Source organism: Alosa alosa, chromosome 19 (assembly GCF_017589495.1).
Source record: "Alosa alosa isolate M-15738 ecotype Scorff River chromosome 19, AALO_Geno_1.1, whole genome shotgun sequence".
NCBI classification, from domain to species: domain Eukaryota; kingdom Metazoa; phylum Chordata; class Actinopteri; order Clupeiformes; family Clupeidae; genus Alosa; species Alosa alosa.
This window is the reverse complement of record NC_063207.1, coordinates 20,998,058-21,018,057: the sequence shown is the minus strand read 5'-3', so window position 1 is coordinate 21,018,057 and position 20,000 is coordinate 20,998,058. Positions and strand designations below refer to the sequence as shown.

Sequence of the window (20,000 nt, the reverse complement as noted above, 5' to 3'; positions counted from 1 at the left end):
GCTCGGCTTCCCCGCCGTTGCCACGGTCACCATTCTGGACGACGATCACGCCGGCATCTTCACCTTTGAGAGCGACAGCGTGCACGTCAGCGAGAGCATCGGCGTCATGGAGGTCAAAGTGCTGAGGACTTCGGGCGCTCGGGGCACTGTCATCGTACCCTTCCGCACCATGGAGGGCCTGGCGAAAGGAGGCGGCGAGGACTTCGAGGACACGTACGGAGAAATGGAGTTCAAAAACGATGAAACCTGGTAAGGCCACATTGCTTCCTACTACTCTCTCATTCTTGCTGGTTTTTAAAAAGGGCTCTGTGTAGAATTGTTTGAGTTCGAGTTGTCTTGAGTTCACAATGCCACTCATCCCGTGAGGTCAGTTCTCGGTCAATTTCGAATGCTTTCATGTTCATTATACAAACAGTTTTCAGTGTTATTTGGTTTGATCACACATGGAGACAATGAAACAAACACATGTGCAGACATGCATTAACAAAAGCTGTTTTTTCTTCTTTGATTGTTACTTCAACCTATCCATAAATAGCATTGCAAGGTGCACAGGAAAGTCGCCAAGGGTGGGTGTCAGCAATTTTATAAGTTCACAGAGAGCGTATGCTAAAGTCAGGGATCTTGGGATCAGGTTACTATCTGATACAATGGTTTCAGCATTGTCTTAATCGTCCTCATCCTGGAGGTTGTATGGGGTTTCTGTCAAGTCTAGTTTTGTCTGATACTAAGGTTATGGGCCTCTCTTGTTGAAAGCACGGACAGGGTTTGTCAGAGCTGGTTATGTCTGATCGATGCTGAATCAGAGAGGAGGAGTTGGGAAGAAGGTCTTTTATACGGAAACTGAGAGTGTGACAGAAAAATGTGTTTTTAAAATGTGTTAAAAAGTCTAGGTGTTTATTTAGAGTGTTAATCCATTTGCATACAGTGAAATATAATAAGGTGAGATATTATGAGAGTGTTGATGAGCTGATACGCCTATTTGTATGTGTAAGCTTATAAACTGTATTTACGAAATTTGTCCAAGAAGAACATCCAAGCACAACAAATTACTCCTTCCAAGAGTTTTCAAAGAAGAGGAAGTCAAAAAGAGTGTCACATCTATTAGTGCCCCATTAACAACAAATAGGGGAACCATTGGCCTGCTAAGAGATCCCCTGATTGTGATGAAGTGGAATAAAGGCTAGGGCATTTCTCTTCACTATCATTTGTGAATGGGCCTGTAGGGTACCTCTACCCCAACCTTTCTTTGTCATCATCATCATTTCATCATTCTCTTCTCTCACTGTCTATCTGTGGCACCGTGCTGCATGTCAACCGATTTCCGTACATGCATTTGTTCAATAGTATGATCAGGCACATTCTAGTATCAGTGCACAAATACAAATTAATTTGGCCACATTATATAAGTATATATATACTCTTTTTGATCCCGTGAGGGAAATTTAGTCTCTGCATTTATCCCAATCCGTGAATTAGTGAAACACACACAGCACACAGTGTACACACAGTGAGGTGAAGCACACACTATTCCCGGCGCAGTGAGCTGCCTGCATCAACAGCGGCGCTCGGGGAGCAGCGAGGGGTTAGGTGCCTTGCTCAAGGGCACTTCAGCCGTGCCTGCTGGTCGGGGTTCGAACCGGCAACCCTCCGGTTACAGGTCCGAAGTGCTAACCAGTAAGCCACGACTCCCTACATTAATAACATGATACTTTATAAACCACTAATTAATCATTAATTAATTGTTATAATCAGCATCTACAACTATAAAAGCCATTCAAATAATGTTTACAGATGGTTTATAAATTCAGTTTTAATCAGTAACCATTACCAAATTGTCAACCATCTATCTGTGTAACATTTATGGTTGATTTACAATTTTTTTGGTAAATTATTAGAAACTATTTACTTATTATCATTAACATACTAAACATTAATAAACAATAATTCACTCTCTATGAACCAATCAAGGTTGGTATTAAATACATGAATTCATTCCTATTAGCATACATGCACGTCTTCTGGTCGCCGCCTTCTTGAGGAAAAGCCTAGTACAAGTCAGTAGTAACAAGTCAAGATGGCGATAACCGGAAGAGTTAAGGTAATGCACTGATTCATAAACAGTCCTTATTATAACCTCTCAGTACACTTACAAAGTTTACAGTACTTTGTTATTGTACTTTGGTACTATGCTATGTTGAGCTTTGTCATTGTATTTTGGTACTATGTTATTTTGAGCTTTGTTATTGTACTTTGGTACTATGTTATTTTGAGCTTTGACGTGGTGTTATACATCTTGCGCTATCACTGTTAGCCATTTTGTTGTTAAGGTCAAAATGGTCCAGCTCAAACTTCTCCCAATTGACATACTTTTGCTCCCAAACGTAAACTAAATAGACCCAAGGTTGTTTTACTCAGAATCATTTCTTCAGTGTTTCCCCACCTGATTTTCCAGGTTGTACTAAATTGTGCTTAAAGGGACAGCAGGCAACCCTGATGCTTTTTCTCTACGAAACTCCCCCTCGCTCGGTCTGAAGCTCTTTTCCTTTTCTTTGCATCTTCTGTCAAGGGTTTTCGCTGCTTTTTCGCCAGCTCTGCCATTATACACACGTTTGCAACAATCGCTAGCGTTTCGTTAGCCTGCCTCTGTGCTGTGGATGCAGGATGTAAACTGATCCTGCTTCGGTCGGCGGGTACGATACACTGAACTTGCAAGCGGGATATTCTTCCTACAGGCAGTAGGGGCGGGCGAGAGAGTCTTCATTCAAAACTCAAAATGGTAATCAAACAAAATATCTCTTTTACCGGGTTCTCTCATTTCCTTTAGTGAATTGAAAACGATCTAATGGCTCCAGCATCTATATTCCTGCCATCATCATAATTTTGTTTCCTCTCTTCCTCTCTCCTAGCCCACACTCATCTCTCTATCGTGGGCATGGGGGGTTGTCTTAGTAGTTGTGAATAAATCACTGCTGGGACAGAGTGCCCTTCTCTATGTCAAACTCAAAGATAGGACAGTGTGTTGTTGTGTGTTGTGTGTGTGGTGTGTGTGTGTGTGTGTGTGTGTGTCTGTGTGTGTGTGTGTGAGAGTGTGTGTGTGCGTGCGTGTGCATGTGTATGTGCATGTGTGTGTGTGTATATGTGTGTGTGTGTGTCTGTGTGTGTGTGTGTGTGTGTGTGTGTGTGTGTGTAGTGTTTGTTGCCCTGAGTTATGTCACTATCTACATAACTTGTAATTATTTTGAACAGAAGTTGCGTGAGAACCTTTGTGCACCAATCTCTCTTCCTCTCTCTCTCTCTCTCTCTCTCTCTCTCTCTTTCAATCTCCCTCTCCATCTCTCTCTCTCTCTCTCTCTCTCTCTCTCTCTCTCTCTCTTTCTCTCCTATAATTCAATTAGATTATTCCTATTGGCCAAATGGTGCTTGCATGCAAATGAACTCATAAAAGTGGGGAACTCTGTGTGAAAATGAAAACCTCAGACTTTCTCTCCCTCTCTGTCTCTCTCTCTCTTTCTCTCTCTCTCCCTCTCTCTCTCTCTCTCCCTCTCTTTCTCTCTGTCTCTCCATCTTCTTTCTCTGTCTCTCAGTTCTTTTTTTCTGTAGTGTATCTGCGGTGTGAGCCATAGCTTTGACTCAGTAGTTGCCTATTGCGTAACCTGTCTCTGCAAAATCTTATTGGCGTGAGACAGTGGAACAGACTGGGAAGGGACAGACACCCAGGTGTATACACATATACATACACACATACACACACACACACACACACACACACACACACACACACACACACACACACATACATACAGAGTGGTTTTGAAATGTGTGGCCTTAGTAAGAAGCTAAATCCAGCTCACATTGGTTCCCACAGGGGATCAATCTCCATATAGCTGACCAATGCAGGTAACATGATGGACTACAGTGTGTGTGTGTGTGTGTGTGTGTGTCTGTGTTTGTGTGCTGTGCATGTGTGATGTGTGTGTGTGTGTGTGTGTGTGTGTGTGTGTGTGTGTGTGTGTGTGTGTTTCTGTGCTTGTACCAAATTTACACCACCCAGAGACTACTCGGAGTAGTCTTAAAACAGTACCACAATTTACCATTCATCCATTTGTTATGTGATTTTGTGTGTGTGTGTGTGTGTGTGTGTGTGTGTGTGTTCATGTCTGTGAAATTACTGTGCAGTCTCAACCATATCCCTCTACTGTTTGTGTGTGGCTGTGCATATATCTACCGCTACATTTCTGTTGTTGTGGGCTGTTTCTGTGTAAACATGTTGTTTGTGTGTGTGTGTGTGTGTGTGTGTGTGTGTGTGTGTGTGTGTGTGTATGTGTGTGTGAGTGTATGTGTGTGTGTATGTGTGTTTGTGTGTGTGTGTGTGTGTGTGTGTGTGTGTGTGTGTGTGTGTGATCAGTATGCTTCTCAGCTCCCTTGCCTCTTTTTATTTGATTTGTGCAGAAGGCTGGAAGAGGGGATGAGAGGAGTATAGAGGTGTGTGTGTGTGTGTGTGTGGGGGGGGGGTTGGTGCATGGCTGCTGTGATGTTGTCTCCATTGTGTGATCAATAAGGCCATCAGATCGTACTGACGCCCTCTGCTCTGCAACTCCATCTCACAGCATATGCTGGTGTGCGTCTTTCTCTCTCTCTCTCTCTCTTCTCTTTGTCTCTGTTTCTCTCTCTCTGTCTCTCACTCTCTCTCTCTGTCCCTAGCATAATCATGCTGGACATTTCTACCGTACCGAGTGTCCTGTAACTGACCAGTCCTGCCTTCCTTATCAACTGGTCAGTGTGCGATTGCTAATAACACCCAGGTTCTCATCATGTCCCCGTCTCCCAGCCAGACATTGAGACATTGTCAAACAGACACGATGCCTTACATAGAGTCCTCTTCCTCAGCATTCAATTAACATAAATTAGCCATGAGAGAAAATCTGTCTGTCTGTGGCTTGGGTATGAGCAGATGGATGTGTGTGTGTGTGTGTGTGTGTGTGTGTGTGTGTGTGTGTGTGTGGGGTGTGTGTGTGTGTGTGTGTGGGTGTGTGTGTGATGTAAATGAAAACAGTGAATCATAGTCTAGATCAAGGCTGTGGACTTGAATAATGAGAGCTGGGAATAGAGGCTTCTAATTGGGCTCATGTGCCTGTGGTCTACTGATGGTGTGTGTGTGTGTGTGTGTGTGTGTGTGTGTGTGTGTGTGTGTGTGTGTGTGTGTGTGTGTGTGCGTGCACGTGTGTGTGTGTGTGTGTATGTGTGTGTGTGTGTGTACATACATGTGGGTAGCCTACAAGTCTCAAAATTAGGTCAAAACCTCTGCCTTCTGCAGAGACGGTGGAACTCAGAAATCAATGACACATTGTAACATTGTCCTGTCCTCCAAATCAATGGCATATTGTAACATTGTCCTGTCCTCCACTTCTCCATCCTTCTCTAACTCCATCCATTCATCTACACCTCCCTTTTAATCCTTTCAGTGCAATCCATCTATCCGCACCCCCTACCACTCAATTCAATCCAATTCAATTAATTTCAATCAATTCAATTCAATTCAATTCAATTCAATTCAATTCAATTCAATGCTTTATTGGCATGACCATTCCAAAAGAGACAGTGTTGCCAAAGCACAGGTCATCATTTTCCATGTATTGTATAAACCACAGGACAGTTTTTTATGCAAATCAAAAAAACAAAACAGTTTATTGACCTCACCCTTGTAACCACAGTGTATGAAACATTACTTTATAATCAATCAGAATCAGATAGAGATGTAATAAATATCTGAAAGCCTTGCCCAGTGTATTAACCTCAGAGCTAGGGCTGTAACGATACACCAACCTTACGATTCGGTTTGTATCACGATTTTTGACCCACGGTTCGATACGAATCTCGATTTTTTTTCTCCTTTTTTTTTTTGGGGGGGGGGGGGGGGGGCTAGACATTTTATTAAATAACATTTTAATAGCCTCCCTTTGATTAGAACACCAGAGGATTACAATATAATATATCTATTATTTTATATCCTGATATAAAAATATTTTTCTGAATATATTTTCTGAATATTTTTCTGACTGATATTTATGACAGCACACTTTATGCAGATTAGCCTATAGCCTAGACCTACTATTTTTTATTACAACTCTACCTCTTTAATTCAGCTGTCTGGTTGAAGCCTGGAAATATTGTTAAGAAAGTAGCATAGTTGGCTAGCTTAGCCTATCATAGTCTACTGATTGGACTGTTCATGTCATTCCCTGTGTTTAAGTTTCAAGGTAATACTTGTTCTCCTTGGGACAGGCCCTTTTGGGAAACGTTGGTATTGAGATGATCAGTCAACTTCAATGCAAGAGTTTTAAACAAATATGTTAATGATATGCTAAGCGGATTTAATAGTAATTTAGCTAGTCGTCTATGTGTCCTTGCTTTCACGATTGTGAATGTTTTATTTAAGTCGCGCGTGTTCATTGAGCAGGAGAGGGAGGAGAGTGAGAGGGAGGGGGCCTTGAGAGAGAGCGGGGCAAGGAGAGGGGTTTACTTCTATACTGTTTGGTAAAGTTGCACACATAGTCTACAATGAAAGCAAGGAGAGGTATGAAATGATTATTTATTTATTTATTTGTTTTTGGACAACGTAGGCTACCGATAAGTAAAGCGGGAGTTGTGGGTTGCTTTTGCGGCCGCGTAAGCTGCAAAGCACTGCGTGAAACACTAGAAAGGGTGTGTCGCGATTCTGCCTTTTCACACCGCGACACAGTATCGTGGATATGAATGTTCGCGATTTCGGTTTCGAATCGTATATCGTTACAGCCCTACTCAGAGCTAAAGACATTTTGGGAAAATCAATGGATAAACCGCGGCTATTAGTTGAGAATTATGTGACACCCAGTATACTCTTTTGGGGTGTCACTGTAAAGCATACAGGTACTTGCTTGTGGCCGGTGGTAGAGCAGTGGTTAAGGAGCTGGGCTAGCAGGCAGTAGCCTGAAAAGTTGTGGGTTCAATTCCCAGCTTCCACCATTGTGCCCTTGAGCAAGGTGTCACAAGGTTGGTTCGTTCACCACTCATGGGCCTCGAACCCGCCACCTTGACACACACAACGGCATGGGAGTCGAACGCTCTAACCACTGAGCTAAAAGCCCACTCAAACTCAGCGGTTAGAAGCGTTCTTAAGGTTAGGGCTGTGAGGATTTACACGGGCAACTAGCATGCTAGCTCAGTCTGCCTCCGTTACAAAGGCACTTAACCCTGAGTTGCTCTGGGGACAATGGCCCTTGTAATATGATTGTAAGTCACTTTAGATAAAAAGCGCCTGATAAATCAGTAAATGTTGGTTTTACTGTGTGTGTGTATGTATGTGTGACACTTTTGTGTATAAAATATTGATTATGGTTGGATTATATTCAATTCAGTAAACACTGGGATATACTGTATGTTAAAAATTAAAATCACGAGAATCACGAGAGAGAGACATCATGTCTTCTCTCTCTCTCTGTTGCCAAAGTTATTGTTGATAGTAACATACAACAACACATAATAAGACCATTAAAGAAAAAAAAAGAAAAGAAAAATAATTAATGCATAAAGCGGGTTACATCAGTGTGGGGGTGGGCATAGAGCATCTAGAGTTAACAGGAGTAAAGATGAAGAGTAATAATAGGATGATGTGTGTGTGTGTGTGTGTGTGTGTGTGTTTTGCGTGTGTGTGTGTGTGTGTGTGTGTGTGTGTGTGTGTGTGTGTGTGTGTGTGTGTGTGTGTGTGTGTTTGTTTGTTTGTGTGTGTGTTTGTGTGTGTGTGTGTGTGTGTGTGTGTGTTTGTGTGTGTGTGTGTGTGTGTGTGTGTGTGTGTGTGTGTGTGTGTGGGTGTGTGTGTGTGTGTGTGTGTTTGTGTGTGTGTGTGTGTGGGTGTGTGTGTGTGTGTTTGTGTGTGTTTGTGTGGGTGTGTGTGTGTGTGTGTTTGTGTGTGTGTGGGTGTGTGTGTGTGTGGGTGTGTGTGTGTGTGTGTGTGTGTGTGTGTGTGTGTGTGTGTGTGTGTGTGTGTGTGTGTGTGCTACTAAGGCAGCAGAGGGCCCTTTTTCTTCTTCCTCTCTCTCTCTCTCTCTGTGTATGTTTTTGTGTGAATGTGCATTTAGAAATGTGATAGGAGTGTACTGTATGTCGGTGTGATATTGTGTGTTAGTGTGTGCCTGAGCGTGTGTGTTAGGGTGTGTTTGCCCGATTGTGTTTCTGTGTGTGTGTGTGTGTGTGTGTGTGTGTGTGTGTGTGTGTGTGTGTGTGTGTGTGCATGTTTGCCCAAGCATGTGTGTTCTTTTGTGTGTGCATGTCTCTGCATTCACAAGGCTGCTAAGCCCTCGGGGAGCGGAGCTGCAATGCACTCTGGGATAGCAAGCCAGCTGAAGCCATAGAGAGGCTCCATAATGAACGTGGGCTGATAATTAATTACTCGCAGCGGAGAACACACACCAATCAAAACAGCAAAACGCACATAAACAATAACATCCAACATCCCCTACCAAAACAACGCAACAAAAACGACTAGCGGAGCAGGGCAGAAGAGGAAGAAGAACGTTTAAGAGTGTGATGTGTTCTGACAGTTGTGTGTGATGGTGGGGCTGTGCTGAAATATTCATGAGAAAATGCAGAAACACACAGCGCAGAGCTAACACACGCTGGAGCGCTAGAACAGAACGCATCGCCGCTAAGCCAACACACTCTTTAACAGCGGACCAACACACGCTGGAACACTAGTGCAGAGGGCATCGCCGCAATGCTAACACACACACTGTAGCAGCAGACCAACACACAATACTAATCACACACTAAATGCTAACACACAGGCAAAATGCTAACACAGACACGGAGCTATTTCACACCATAGCAATATTGTGCGCAGTGCCTGCTTATGGCATTGACAAACCACATTTCCACAGTACATGCTGCACATTGCACCATTGCAACATACAAGTAGCAACACCAGCACATAAAACACTTATAGCACTAACACACAACACCATACAGTGCTAATGCATGGCAACACATGGGATAAAAATGAATGGCCAAGAGTACACTGCACAACACATACTGTAGCACACAACACATGCTACCCACATGGCTGACTTACACACACCATCCGCACACCACACATGCGTCCGGTCCGTAACACGCCGCACGGCAGTGGGAGGGTGCTGCGCTGTCTGTGGCCTAGAATGACGGCAGTTTATTTACAGACATGGTTACCAATGGACATATAACTCATGCTACTGGGTCTCTTGGTCCTCTATGTGCGCAACACAGAGAAAACAAGAGCAGAGAGAGAGAGAGAGAGAGAGAGAGGAGCCTGCTGTGACAATGCTGTGGATTTGACCAGAGCGTTACTGTAAAGCATTCTGGACTTTGCGTTTGCACTAGTGTTGCGTTGTTTGAGAGGTGTGTGTGGACAGTGTGGACAGGTATAGCAGGATACACCATACACTGTAGGGGTAACTCCTACCTTTACATGGCTCTGGGCAACTCCATTGCAATCATGCCCATAGCACACAATAATCACCATGGCAACACACTGTAAGCGTAACTCCATTGGAATCATGCCCATAGCACACAGTAATCACCATGGCAACATCCACAATTAGAGTTTGGATTTTACTAACAGAGAGGGAGGGGCGAGAGGGAGGGCATATTTCACACCCACCCTCTTGTTCAAAATAACATACATTTTGTAAAAGATTTGCTATTTTGATGCGTGGCCTTTCTCCTGCCCACTTTGAGCTTGTGGATGAGTAAGTTGACACATCCATCAGAGTGGATCACTGCACTCTCTCTAGACAGCAGGGAGGTTGACCTGTGACTAAGGACTACTTCCTTACTGCACAGTTAAAGTTCATCATTTATTAAATCTCTTTTCTCCCCTCCTCTGCACTCTCCTCGCACTCTCCTCGCTCCAACTTTCTGTGCCACTGTGTTAGAGTTGTTGTTTTGATGCACACATTACTTTGTAAGCATGGCTGCTGCATTTACTTCAACTGCTTCATTAGTTCCTGATTTTTCCAGCTACATGTATATGAATGTATTAATGTATTAAAGAACCCTCCCACCCCCTCTGTAGTCTTTTGGTGTGTCTGTTTTAACCGGAGTGCTGAGTGAAATGTACGTTGATTTCAGGTGGTGAAGCACACATTAAACTGCACATTTGCTTCTGAGACACACACACACACACACACACACACACACACACACACACACACACACACACACACACATACACACATGCACGTACACATAAAGACACACACAAGCAAACATGCACACGCACGCACACACACACACACAAACACACACACACAAACTCACACTCATGTTTAACGACATACAGTATTGTCTCATCTTTACCTAAATCCATGAAGCAGCTTGCGATGTTTCCATGCATATTTCATGTGTCAGTACACATAGTGTTCATCAGGCCCTGTAGAGCAAGCTGGCGTGTGGGGCTGCTCCGTGGGCTGCTCTCAGAACAGCAGGGGGTCACGGCATCTAGCTTCTTGCTTCCCCTCCCGTACCATATGAGGGAATTCGGCAAATAGCCCTCTGAAATATGTGTGGATTTGCTAAACATACACAGGCGACATTATGGCCCGTGGCATACTGACATCCTCCACTGTTTGCTGAGAGCAGGACAATGCTCCTGGGTAAATGCCCAGTCCACTTAACGGACGGAGGGACGGACGGCTGGGGGTGGTGGGTGGTAGGATATCTATACTGTATATATTCACCTTATTCCGCGCGCAAACATGGGGGCGCTAGCTTTGCCCACATTGTCTCCGAACTTCCGATTGAGCAGTACATCCATTGCGATACATTGAGATAGCAGAGCTCTATCGAGATGACTGGCATCATATATTATGGGTCATCCTAAAGTTAGGAACGTTTATTTAGGATTTTGGTGACTTAAGACATTTCTGTTATACAGCTTTCCTATCTGAAGTTAGGAAAAAACTGACTTTGGAGTGTCTGTTCTGTAAGTTAGCCTCTCTATCCTCTTCTGCCGTGTTATCCCAGTGAAGCTAACTAGACGTAGCTAGCCGACCGGAAGTTTAAAGACAACGTGGAATTTAAAAAAATGGGCGGGGCTGAATAAGGTGAATAAAGTATATATAAAGTCATGTATATATAAAGTCATGGGTTTCATCAGGTCCCTTTCCACAGGTGCATTTATCAAGCACCATGCAGTCTGCATTCATAATCTAGGTGCTTTTATGCACCTGTGGAACGGGACCGGATGAAACCCATTAATCCATGAATATATATATGGGGGGGGGGGGGGGGGTTCTTTTCTATTGATAAAGGATAGTGAAGAGTGAAATGAAGCAAGTGGGAGAGGGAAGGGATCGAGAAAATGGCCCGGATCGGACTCGACCCCAGGATACCCTTACCTGACTATCTGACTATTGACTACTGGCACAAGCATGCACAATGCCCTCTCTCTCTCTCTCTCTCTCTCTCTCTCTCTCTGTCCTTCTCTCTGTCCCTCTCTCTCTTTGACCGATACTTTATGGGACTTCTTGAGGGTGTAGGGTGAATATGAACAGATGGTTCTAAATGAAGTCAGCATAGTCTTCTCTGTGATGATGAGGTGATATTGGCCTAGTCTTCTCTCTGTGATGATGAGGTGATATTGGCCTAGTCTTCCTGTGATGATGAGGGAGATATTGACCTAGTCTTCCTGTGATGATGAGGGAGATATTGACCTAGTCTTCCTGTGATGATGAGGTGATATTGGCCTAGTCTTCTCTATGTGATGATGAGGGTGATATTGACCTAGTCTTCTCTGTGTGATGATGATATGGGTGATATTGAGAATGCGTTGTTGAAGTCTGGCAGGCAACATTTGACTCCACTTAAGTTAAGTAAGGGTTTGAGAGTGTGTGGGTGTGTATATATCAAACAGTATAATAGTATGTGTGTATTAGGGTGCACCACTGTGCAATCCATACAGGTACAATCCATGCAGCATTATATGTCCATAGAAAGGCAAAGAATGACAGAGAATGTGTGTGTGTGTGTGTATGTGTGTGTGTGTGTGTGTGTGTGTGACATGGACACATGTGTGAGCTGTGAGCTGGTTGGTAGTAATGTATGTGTGAGGTCTATGTGTGGGACAGTGGGAAGGGCAGCTGTATGGTAGCTGTGGCTTGTCCCAGGAGACGACATCTCTGACCAGGCAACAAGAACAGTGAGCTCAATAGCAAACATGTGGTGCTCACCAAACAAAGTGGAGATCACACACACACATGCATACATACACACACACACACACACACACACACACACACACACACACACACACATACACACACACACACACAAGCAAACATGTACATATATGCACACGCACGCACACACACACACACACACACACACACACACACAGACACACACACACAGACACACATACACACACACACACACACACAGACACACATACACACACACACACACACACACATACATACACACACACTGACAGACACACATACACATACACAAACACACACACACACACACACACACACAGAGAGAGAGAGAGATAGCACAAACCACATAGGCATACTTTAATTTGCCTACAGAACAGCATGATTTTGTGCCCAGTCAGAAACACTCACACAGACTGGACACACCACATCCCTTTATACACTCACACAGACTTTACACACTCACACAGAGTTTCAGATGGAAAGAGAGGTCAAGCAGGAAGAAGGTGTGATATGTAGTGTGTGTGTGTTCTCCATCAATCAGCTTGAAGCTGCTGCTAGTTTTGTTGGGGCAGCCAGGATAAAGTTTCACAAGTCTGTGATCTCTGGGTTCACGCACACACACACACACACACACACACACACACTTGGCCCCTTCGTGTAAAACGGTGGTTTTCACCACCCAGGTCCTATGAGTGACAGGACACATGTCCACACTGATCTAGTTGCTACTGACCATGTGTGTGTGTGTGTGTGTGTGTGTGTGTGTGTGTGTGTGTGTGTGTGTATACTAACTTATCCTGTTCCTGCTGACCACTCAGGTTTTTCTTTGCAGAGGCCAGCACACAGACTGGAATAGACCCCAGGCATGTGTGTGTGTGTGTGTGTGTGTGTGTGTGTGTGTGTGTGTGTGTGTGTATGTGTGTGTGTTGGCTTTAGTCGGCTGTGACAGGCAGTTTAACACGTCTCTCTAGGCCAGTAGCTTTACACTGTGCCAACAATGTATTTTAAGGGAATATCAAATTTGTGTCTGTGAGTGAGTATATAGTGAGAAGAGAGGAGAGGAGAGGAGAGGAGAAGAGAGGAGAGGAGAGGAGAGGAGAGGAGAGGAGAGGAGGGAGAGGGGAGGGGAGAGGGAGGGGAGAGGAGAGGAGAAGAGAGGAGAGGAGAGAAGGAGAGGAGAGGAGAGGAGAGGGGAGGGAGGAGGAGAGGAGGGAGAGGAGAGGAGAGGAGAGGGGAGGAGAGGGGAGGGAGGGGAGAGGAGAGGAGGAGGAGAGGAGAGGAGAGAGAGGGAGGGAGAGGAGAGGAGAGGAGAGGAGAGGAGAGGAGAGAAGTTATTGCTTGTGTCATGTTTCCAAGCTTCAGTTCTCTGAGAACATGAATGAAAGACAACCAAGACTTTGTATTCTTTGTGTTTGTGTGTGTGTGTGTGTGTGTACGTGTGTGTGCGTGTGTTTGTGTGTGTGTATGCATGTGTGTGTCTGTATGTGAGTAGGTGAGTGTGTGTGTGTGTGTCCGTGTGTCCGTGTAACTGTCTCACAGCTACATAATACTCTGTGACACGGTCTGGAAGCTACAACCCACCTTACTAAATATAGATGGGTGGGAATTTAAAGAGTGTGTTGTACCCAGTTTCTACACCCAGACGTACATACTCACACCAACACACACACACACACACACACACACACACACACACACACACACACACACACACACACACACACACACGTGGACACACACATGCACACAAAGGTAGACTTAACTTGTAACACTGAAATGCTTTTACCCTAAATGCGTACATGTCTTTGCCCATACTGCACATGGTGTTATACATGTACAGTGTCTAGGTACGTTAATGTGTGTGTGTGTCTGTGTGTGTGTGTGTGTATGTGTGTGTGTGTGTGTGTGTGTGTGTCTGTGTCTGTGTGTCTGTGTCTTTTTGAGTGTATGAATTTGAGTGAAAGGTTGTATCTGTGTGTGTGTGTGGGGGGGATTATCTGATCCTCTGAGTGTATTTGAGGCAACAAATGGACTAATGTACTGTACCATAGAGAATACAAGGTACAAGGCAGAACACACTAGCAATGGGAGGTGATGGTGATGTAGATGGAGATAAAAACACACATATAAAAACATACACAAAGAAGAACACAAACAAGAATTTTCACACAACACTTGATTACTCAAACTTATTTTGGAGTGACAAGGCTTAGCAAAACATAGAAAAATGGTAATTATGACACATTGTTAAACATAATGCACTATGTTTATTCCTATACTCTCTGAGAATGTACCCTTAACTGTATCACTGGCGGAAAGTTATTCTTATTCCTACTTAACTACAAAAGCTGAATCCAATCAAACCAGCACAATCAACCAATAGACTACCCATGATTTGGGTTTGAACTAGCAGTCAGTGCAGCAGTCCCTTACACTGCCGTCATGGCAACCAATAGACTAACCATGATTTGAGTTGAACTAGCAGTCGGTGCAGCAGTCCCTTACATTGCCGTCATGGCAACTTTACAACCAGGTCCAGGTGAATGAAACACCATTGCAAGTGTCTGTTATTGGCATCTGGAACACACTACATGTAATTGCTCAGTGCCATAACAACCACATGTCATAGTTTCTGAAACTCTCTGTTTCCCTTGTACACATTACAATGTGAAACCATTTTTTAAAATGCCTTCAGAGAGTATTTCCATAAAGTATCGTTTTAGTTCTTGTTTTATTGTGAAAAATGTGAAAATAATAATGTGTTTTAAAAATGTACCAGGTTTGGTGTGGACAGTGTAGTCCTACCTGAATGGAGCTCAAGGCTGAAGCACAGGTCTTCTGTGCTCTTCTCAGACGTGTCTGTCTGTGCCTGGGCCAGTTCCCCTAACTGTGTTCTGTGATGTGTTACTTTTTTATAGTGTCAAATTGACAGCCGTGGAGTCTTTGTGTAAAGTAGTGATTTCAGCCTGAGGATGGCAGTGGTGTGATATCAGGGTATACAGTAGATGGATGGCCATACAGATGAGTTTGAAATGGAAAGAGTAGTGTCGTAGGTGTGTAGTGTGTAATACCATGCTGTGTAATTGTCGGTGTGTATAGTTGTGTAGTGTGTAACAGCATGCTGTGTAATTGTCGGTGTGTGTAGTTGTGTAGTGTGTAACAGCATGCTGTGTAATTGTCGGTGTGTGTAGTTGTGTAGTGTGTAATACCATGCTGTGTAATTGTCGGTGTGTGTAGTTGTGTAGTGTGTAACTGCATGCTGTGTAGTTGTCTGTGTGTAGTTGTGTAGTGTGTAACAGCATACTGTGTAGTTGTCTGTGTGTAGTGTGTAACAGCATGCTGTGTAGTTGTCTGTGTGTAGTTGTGTAGTGTGTAACAGCATACTGTGTAGTTGTCTGTGTGTAGTGTGTAACAGCATACTGTGTAGTTGTCTGTGTGTAGTTGTGTAGTGTGTAACAGCATGCTGTGTAGTTGTCTGTGTGTAGTTGTGTAGTGTGTAATAGCATGCTGTGTAATTGTCTGTGTGTAGTTGTGTAGTGTGTAATAGCATGCTGTGTAATTGTCTGTGTGTGTAGTTGTGTAGAGTGTAACAGCATACTGTGTAATTGTCTGTGTGTAGTTGTGTAGGTGGGGTTGTCTCCTTAGGGTTTCTGCCTGCCCTGCTCACTCTATGCCCAAGATGCTGCAGCACAGACTGCACCAGAGTGCATCAGAACTTCCCTCTCTCTCTCTATCCATCTCTCCTTCTCTCTCCCTCCCCCCTTCATCCCTCTCTTTCTTTCTCATCCTCTCTCTCTCTCAATTCCCCCATCGCTCTCTCTCTCCATCCCCCCTTCTCTTTCTCTCTCTCCATTTCTCCCTTCCTCTCCCTCTCTCTCTCTCTCTCTCTCTCTCCCCTTCCTCTCCCTCTCCCTCCCTCCCTCAGTCCTGCTCTTCTCACACATAGCCCCAGGCTGCAGGACTCACAGCAGGTTGTGCTGTATCTAAGATCTCACTGAAATGTAATGTCCTCTGCTCCGTTTCGCCTGCATTCACTCCAGCATCTTTGACTCCATCTGTGCTTTATTGCTACTGACAAAGAAATGAAAAACACACACAGAAATTAAACCAGTCCAGTAAAAATCAAAGTGCTCAGATGAATTTACAGCTTGTGTGAAGTGAGCGATAACACAGAATTATGAAGGTTGCCTCTTTTGCCTTGAGTTCAACCAACTTTAATAAGGTGATCTGAGATGTAGATGTTGGTGTGCAACAAACTGAAAAAGAGTTTACATATCTCTTGGTATGTATAATTACTTCATCAGTTCAATGTGACAAAACGTAACAACGTCATATAACATTTAACGTAACATTTGTATTAACCAATCATAACGAATTATAACTTAATCTATCAGAAAACCTATCATTTGGGGATTTGGAACATTTCTTGCTTGCTATTTCTCAGTATTTCACACAGTGTTCATGTGGTGTAGTTAATTGTGATATTTAGGTCTGTCTTGGTGTGAGATTGCTGCCATCTTGTATAAAAGAATGTGGCATAAGAGAAAGGTTACAGATAGATTGTTTAATTGTTTGTTTGGCCGATGGAAGTTGACATTACAAGGAGAGCTACCCAGGAAACAGCATGTGGGACATCTGAGACACGGCTTGTTGTGTGCACATGCTGTGTTTCTGATGGCAGTGGCATTCCTTTGAAACACTTACATATGCACCCACTGACATGCAAAAATACATGCACACACACATACACACACAAACACATACTGTACACACGACACATACATACACAGAACTGTCAGTGTGAGTACACGCTACATGATGAGGAGGTTACTCTGTCAGAATCTCCATACAGCCCTGGGGATCATCCCCTCCTCTCTCCCTCTTCCTCTCTCTTCCTCCCCACACTCTCTTCCCCCTTTTCCTTTCCTCCTTCCCCCCTGCTGTCCATCCATCCTCCGTCTCATTATGTCCCCCATCATGTCTCTTCTGGCCGTGTCCTCCCCAGTGTCCTGTGTGTGTGTGTGTGTGTGTGTGTGTGTGTGTGTGTGTGTGTGTGTGTGCGCGCTCTAACTCTTTCATGAGCAGAGGAATGTTCCTCTTTCAGCCACTCCTTTATCTGCTGCCTAATTTCTTCATCTAAATCACTTTAATTCAGTCCATTTCTGCCTCTCGTCTCCTTCTCAAATCTATTATTTAAGCCTCCTGTCGTTTGCTCTCATGTGATCTGTCTCTCTCTCACTTTTCTTTCTCTCTCTCTCGCTCTTTCTTTTCCTCTTAATAAGTGTCGTCCCACTTTTGTCACTTGCCGTAGGTTCTTGGCTTAGATTGATCACTGTTTGCAGGTTGTTTGTTTTTTTGGACAGGCTTTCATCACGGACGCCCACAAGTCACTCAGGGACTGTCCACTTTCTCTCTGGTGTGCATCTCACTGTCCATCTGCTCTTTCTGTGTGTGTATGTATGTGTGTGTGTGTGAGAGAGAGAGTGTGTGTGTGTGTGTGTGTGTGTGAGTGTGTGTGTGTGTGTGAGTGTGTGTGTGTGTGTTTGTGTGTCTGAGTGGATGTGAGTGTGTGTGTGTGTGAATGTGTGTGTGAGTGTGTGTGTGTGTGTGTGTGTGTGTGTGTGTGTGTGAGGGCGTCCATATGGTGTTTAAATATAGAGAGCAGAACTACTAAAAGTTGGACTTCAGAGACCTCACACAGGAGGGCACTTGCGAGACGGAATAACAGTACTTTGCATGTTGAGTGCCAAAACCTTACCAGGTCCAAGTGCAGTGTGTCTAGTGAGAATGCCAGTTAATTTATGCCAGGGCTATAGGTCCCATAAACGCCTCTGTCATGAAGCAACTGTTTGCTGACCGATGCAACACAAATCCTCAGTCAACACGTTATAGCCCTTGCTGTAAACGTAGACAGCTGCTGTGGCCTTATTGACCCGACACGTCCCAAGAGACCATCTTCTCATTCACACTCTTAGTGCTGCATGTGTTGCGGTGACTTCCATCCCGGCAACCGAAGTTGTTTGCCAGCTGTCGGTCACTGGGCGTAGCTAAATGAGTGACAGAGTGAAATTTGGCTGATTTTTAGTCAGAAAGCGATGGCATGCCGTCCCACAGCCAAATTGTGCCATTGAAAAATGTCCCAGTCTATTTGTGAGTGGCAGGAACAGCAGTGAGCTCTGTGTGGAATGAGTCATCTCAGCTGAATGAACATAACTGACCGTAACTGACCGTGGCATTTATCCCTTGTATCCTAAAAGCTAAACAGTAACAGAGGAAAATAATCCTCATTTACCAAACAACTTAAAGCCATCAGTGTCGGTCACGGTGTGAGTGTGTGTTCATTCAGGCTAGATTGCTTTACTGTTTTTATTTGGGACTTCATGTGTGCAGTGTCTATGGTGTTCCGAATGTTGTGGGTTTAAGTTTAGGTCATATACTCACATTCACTCAATTATAGCCTACAACAGTTAGGTCCAGTCAAACAGTTTCTTAATTTCTGATTGGATGAGAGGCCTACTCTGCATATTGCATTGAATTATCCAACGCAAACATTCCATTAATTCAAAGCGAGAGAGCAGCAATTTCATAATGTCACATTTGAGTGAGAACATTTTGTAAATAAAGAGCAGGTGAATGTTCAATTTAATATGAGACATATAGGATATTAAGTGTGCTATACATGTTAGGCTATTATATGCACAGACACATAGCCTCTCACTGAACTTGACTTTCGAGTGGTGTCATGTTGCTTGGCAACGGGAAACGACAAGGCTAAGATTAGAACTATTTTTGTGGGCGGAGGATAAATGAACACAAATCAAAATAAACAATAGAAAAACACAATTTTGTATCTTAAAACTAGTAGTTAGTGATGGAATTGTTGTATAAAAGCAATATGACATGTGGTCATGGTGTTGGTAAAGGATATCGCCATGGCTGTAATTACCTCCGGCATTGTGCCTACGGCCTAAACTATCCTTTACCAACACCACTTGTGTCATATTGCTTATCAAGTACATACTTGTCTGGTGTGCACTTTTTTTTTCCTTAGGGCGCTGGATTTTTTCCCCTCCATCTGTGTCCGTGTGTCTCTGTGTGTGTGTCTCTGTGAGTGTGTCTGTGTGTGTGTGTGTATGTGTGCATGTATCCACACTAATCCTGCTCATGTTTTACAACAAATCAATATCAAATTTTGTATGAGATTCAGCCCATTACTGCCTTACGTATTGATTGGCCCTTGGGCAAAATGTGGCGATGAATGTGAGAATTGTTCCATTATACACTGTGTACAGATGCTCCCATCAAACATGACTTAATCTGTTTGGCATCTCCGTCTGTATGTAGGTCATTCCTGCATTAATTTATATTAGAAGAGTTCATATTATCAGTGAAATGCCGGAGGATGCCTGGGACCCAGTAAGCTGTAAATAGTATGCGGTGTTGCCGTTTGGCCTGTGCGATGCTCCCGCTACTTGCCTTAGAGCACGTATTAGCTTCCAGACCTCTGACAACTGTTTTGTTATGCTCTGGTAGGCCTCTCATCCTCCCCATGTCCACTGATTGCCTTCCTTCCCCTGACTGAAGTCCTATCCCTCTTTTTTTCTCTCTTCCCTCCCCTGACAGAAGTCCTTTCCCTCTCTTCTCTTTTCCTCTCCCTTTAGTCCCTCATTGCTTTCTGTGCTATACCGTTTCCAGATTGCCTAGTTTAAGCTTAGATTACTTGGTGTTATAGATTTACAAGCCTTGTCTCACCTCTCTGCTTAAAAGAGC

At 43.9% G+C, this 20,000-nt stretch overlaps 1 protein-coding gene across 4 annotated transcripts in view; it reads left to right on the top strand.

The window, feature by feature from the left end:
* The window catches only part of slc8a3 (solute carrier family 8 member 3), a 93,718-nt gene that overhangs the window by 15,423 nt on the left and 58,295 nt on the right, over positions 1-20,000 (top strand). For all 4 annotated transcript variants that reach the window (XM_048228547.1, XM_048228549.1, XM_048228546.1 and 1 more), the window contains exon 2: positions 1-249. This exon is cut by the window's left edge. In XM_048228547.1, the coding sequence (XP_048084504.1) occupies positions 1-249 (249 nt within the window). The remainder of the gene's footprint in view (positions 250-20,000) is intronic.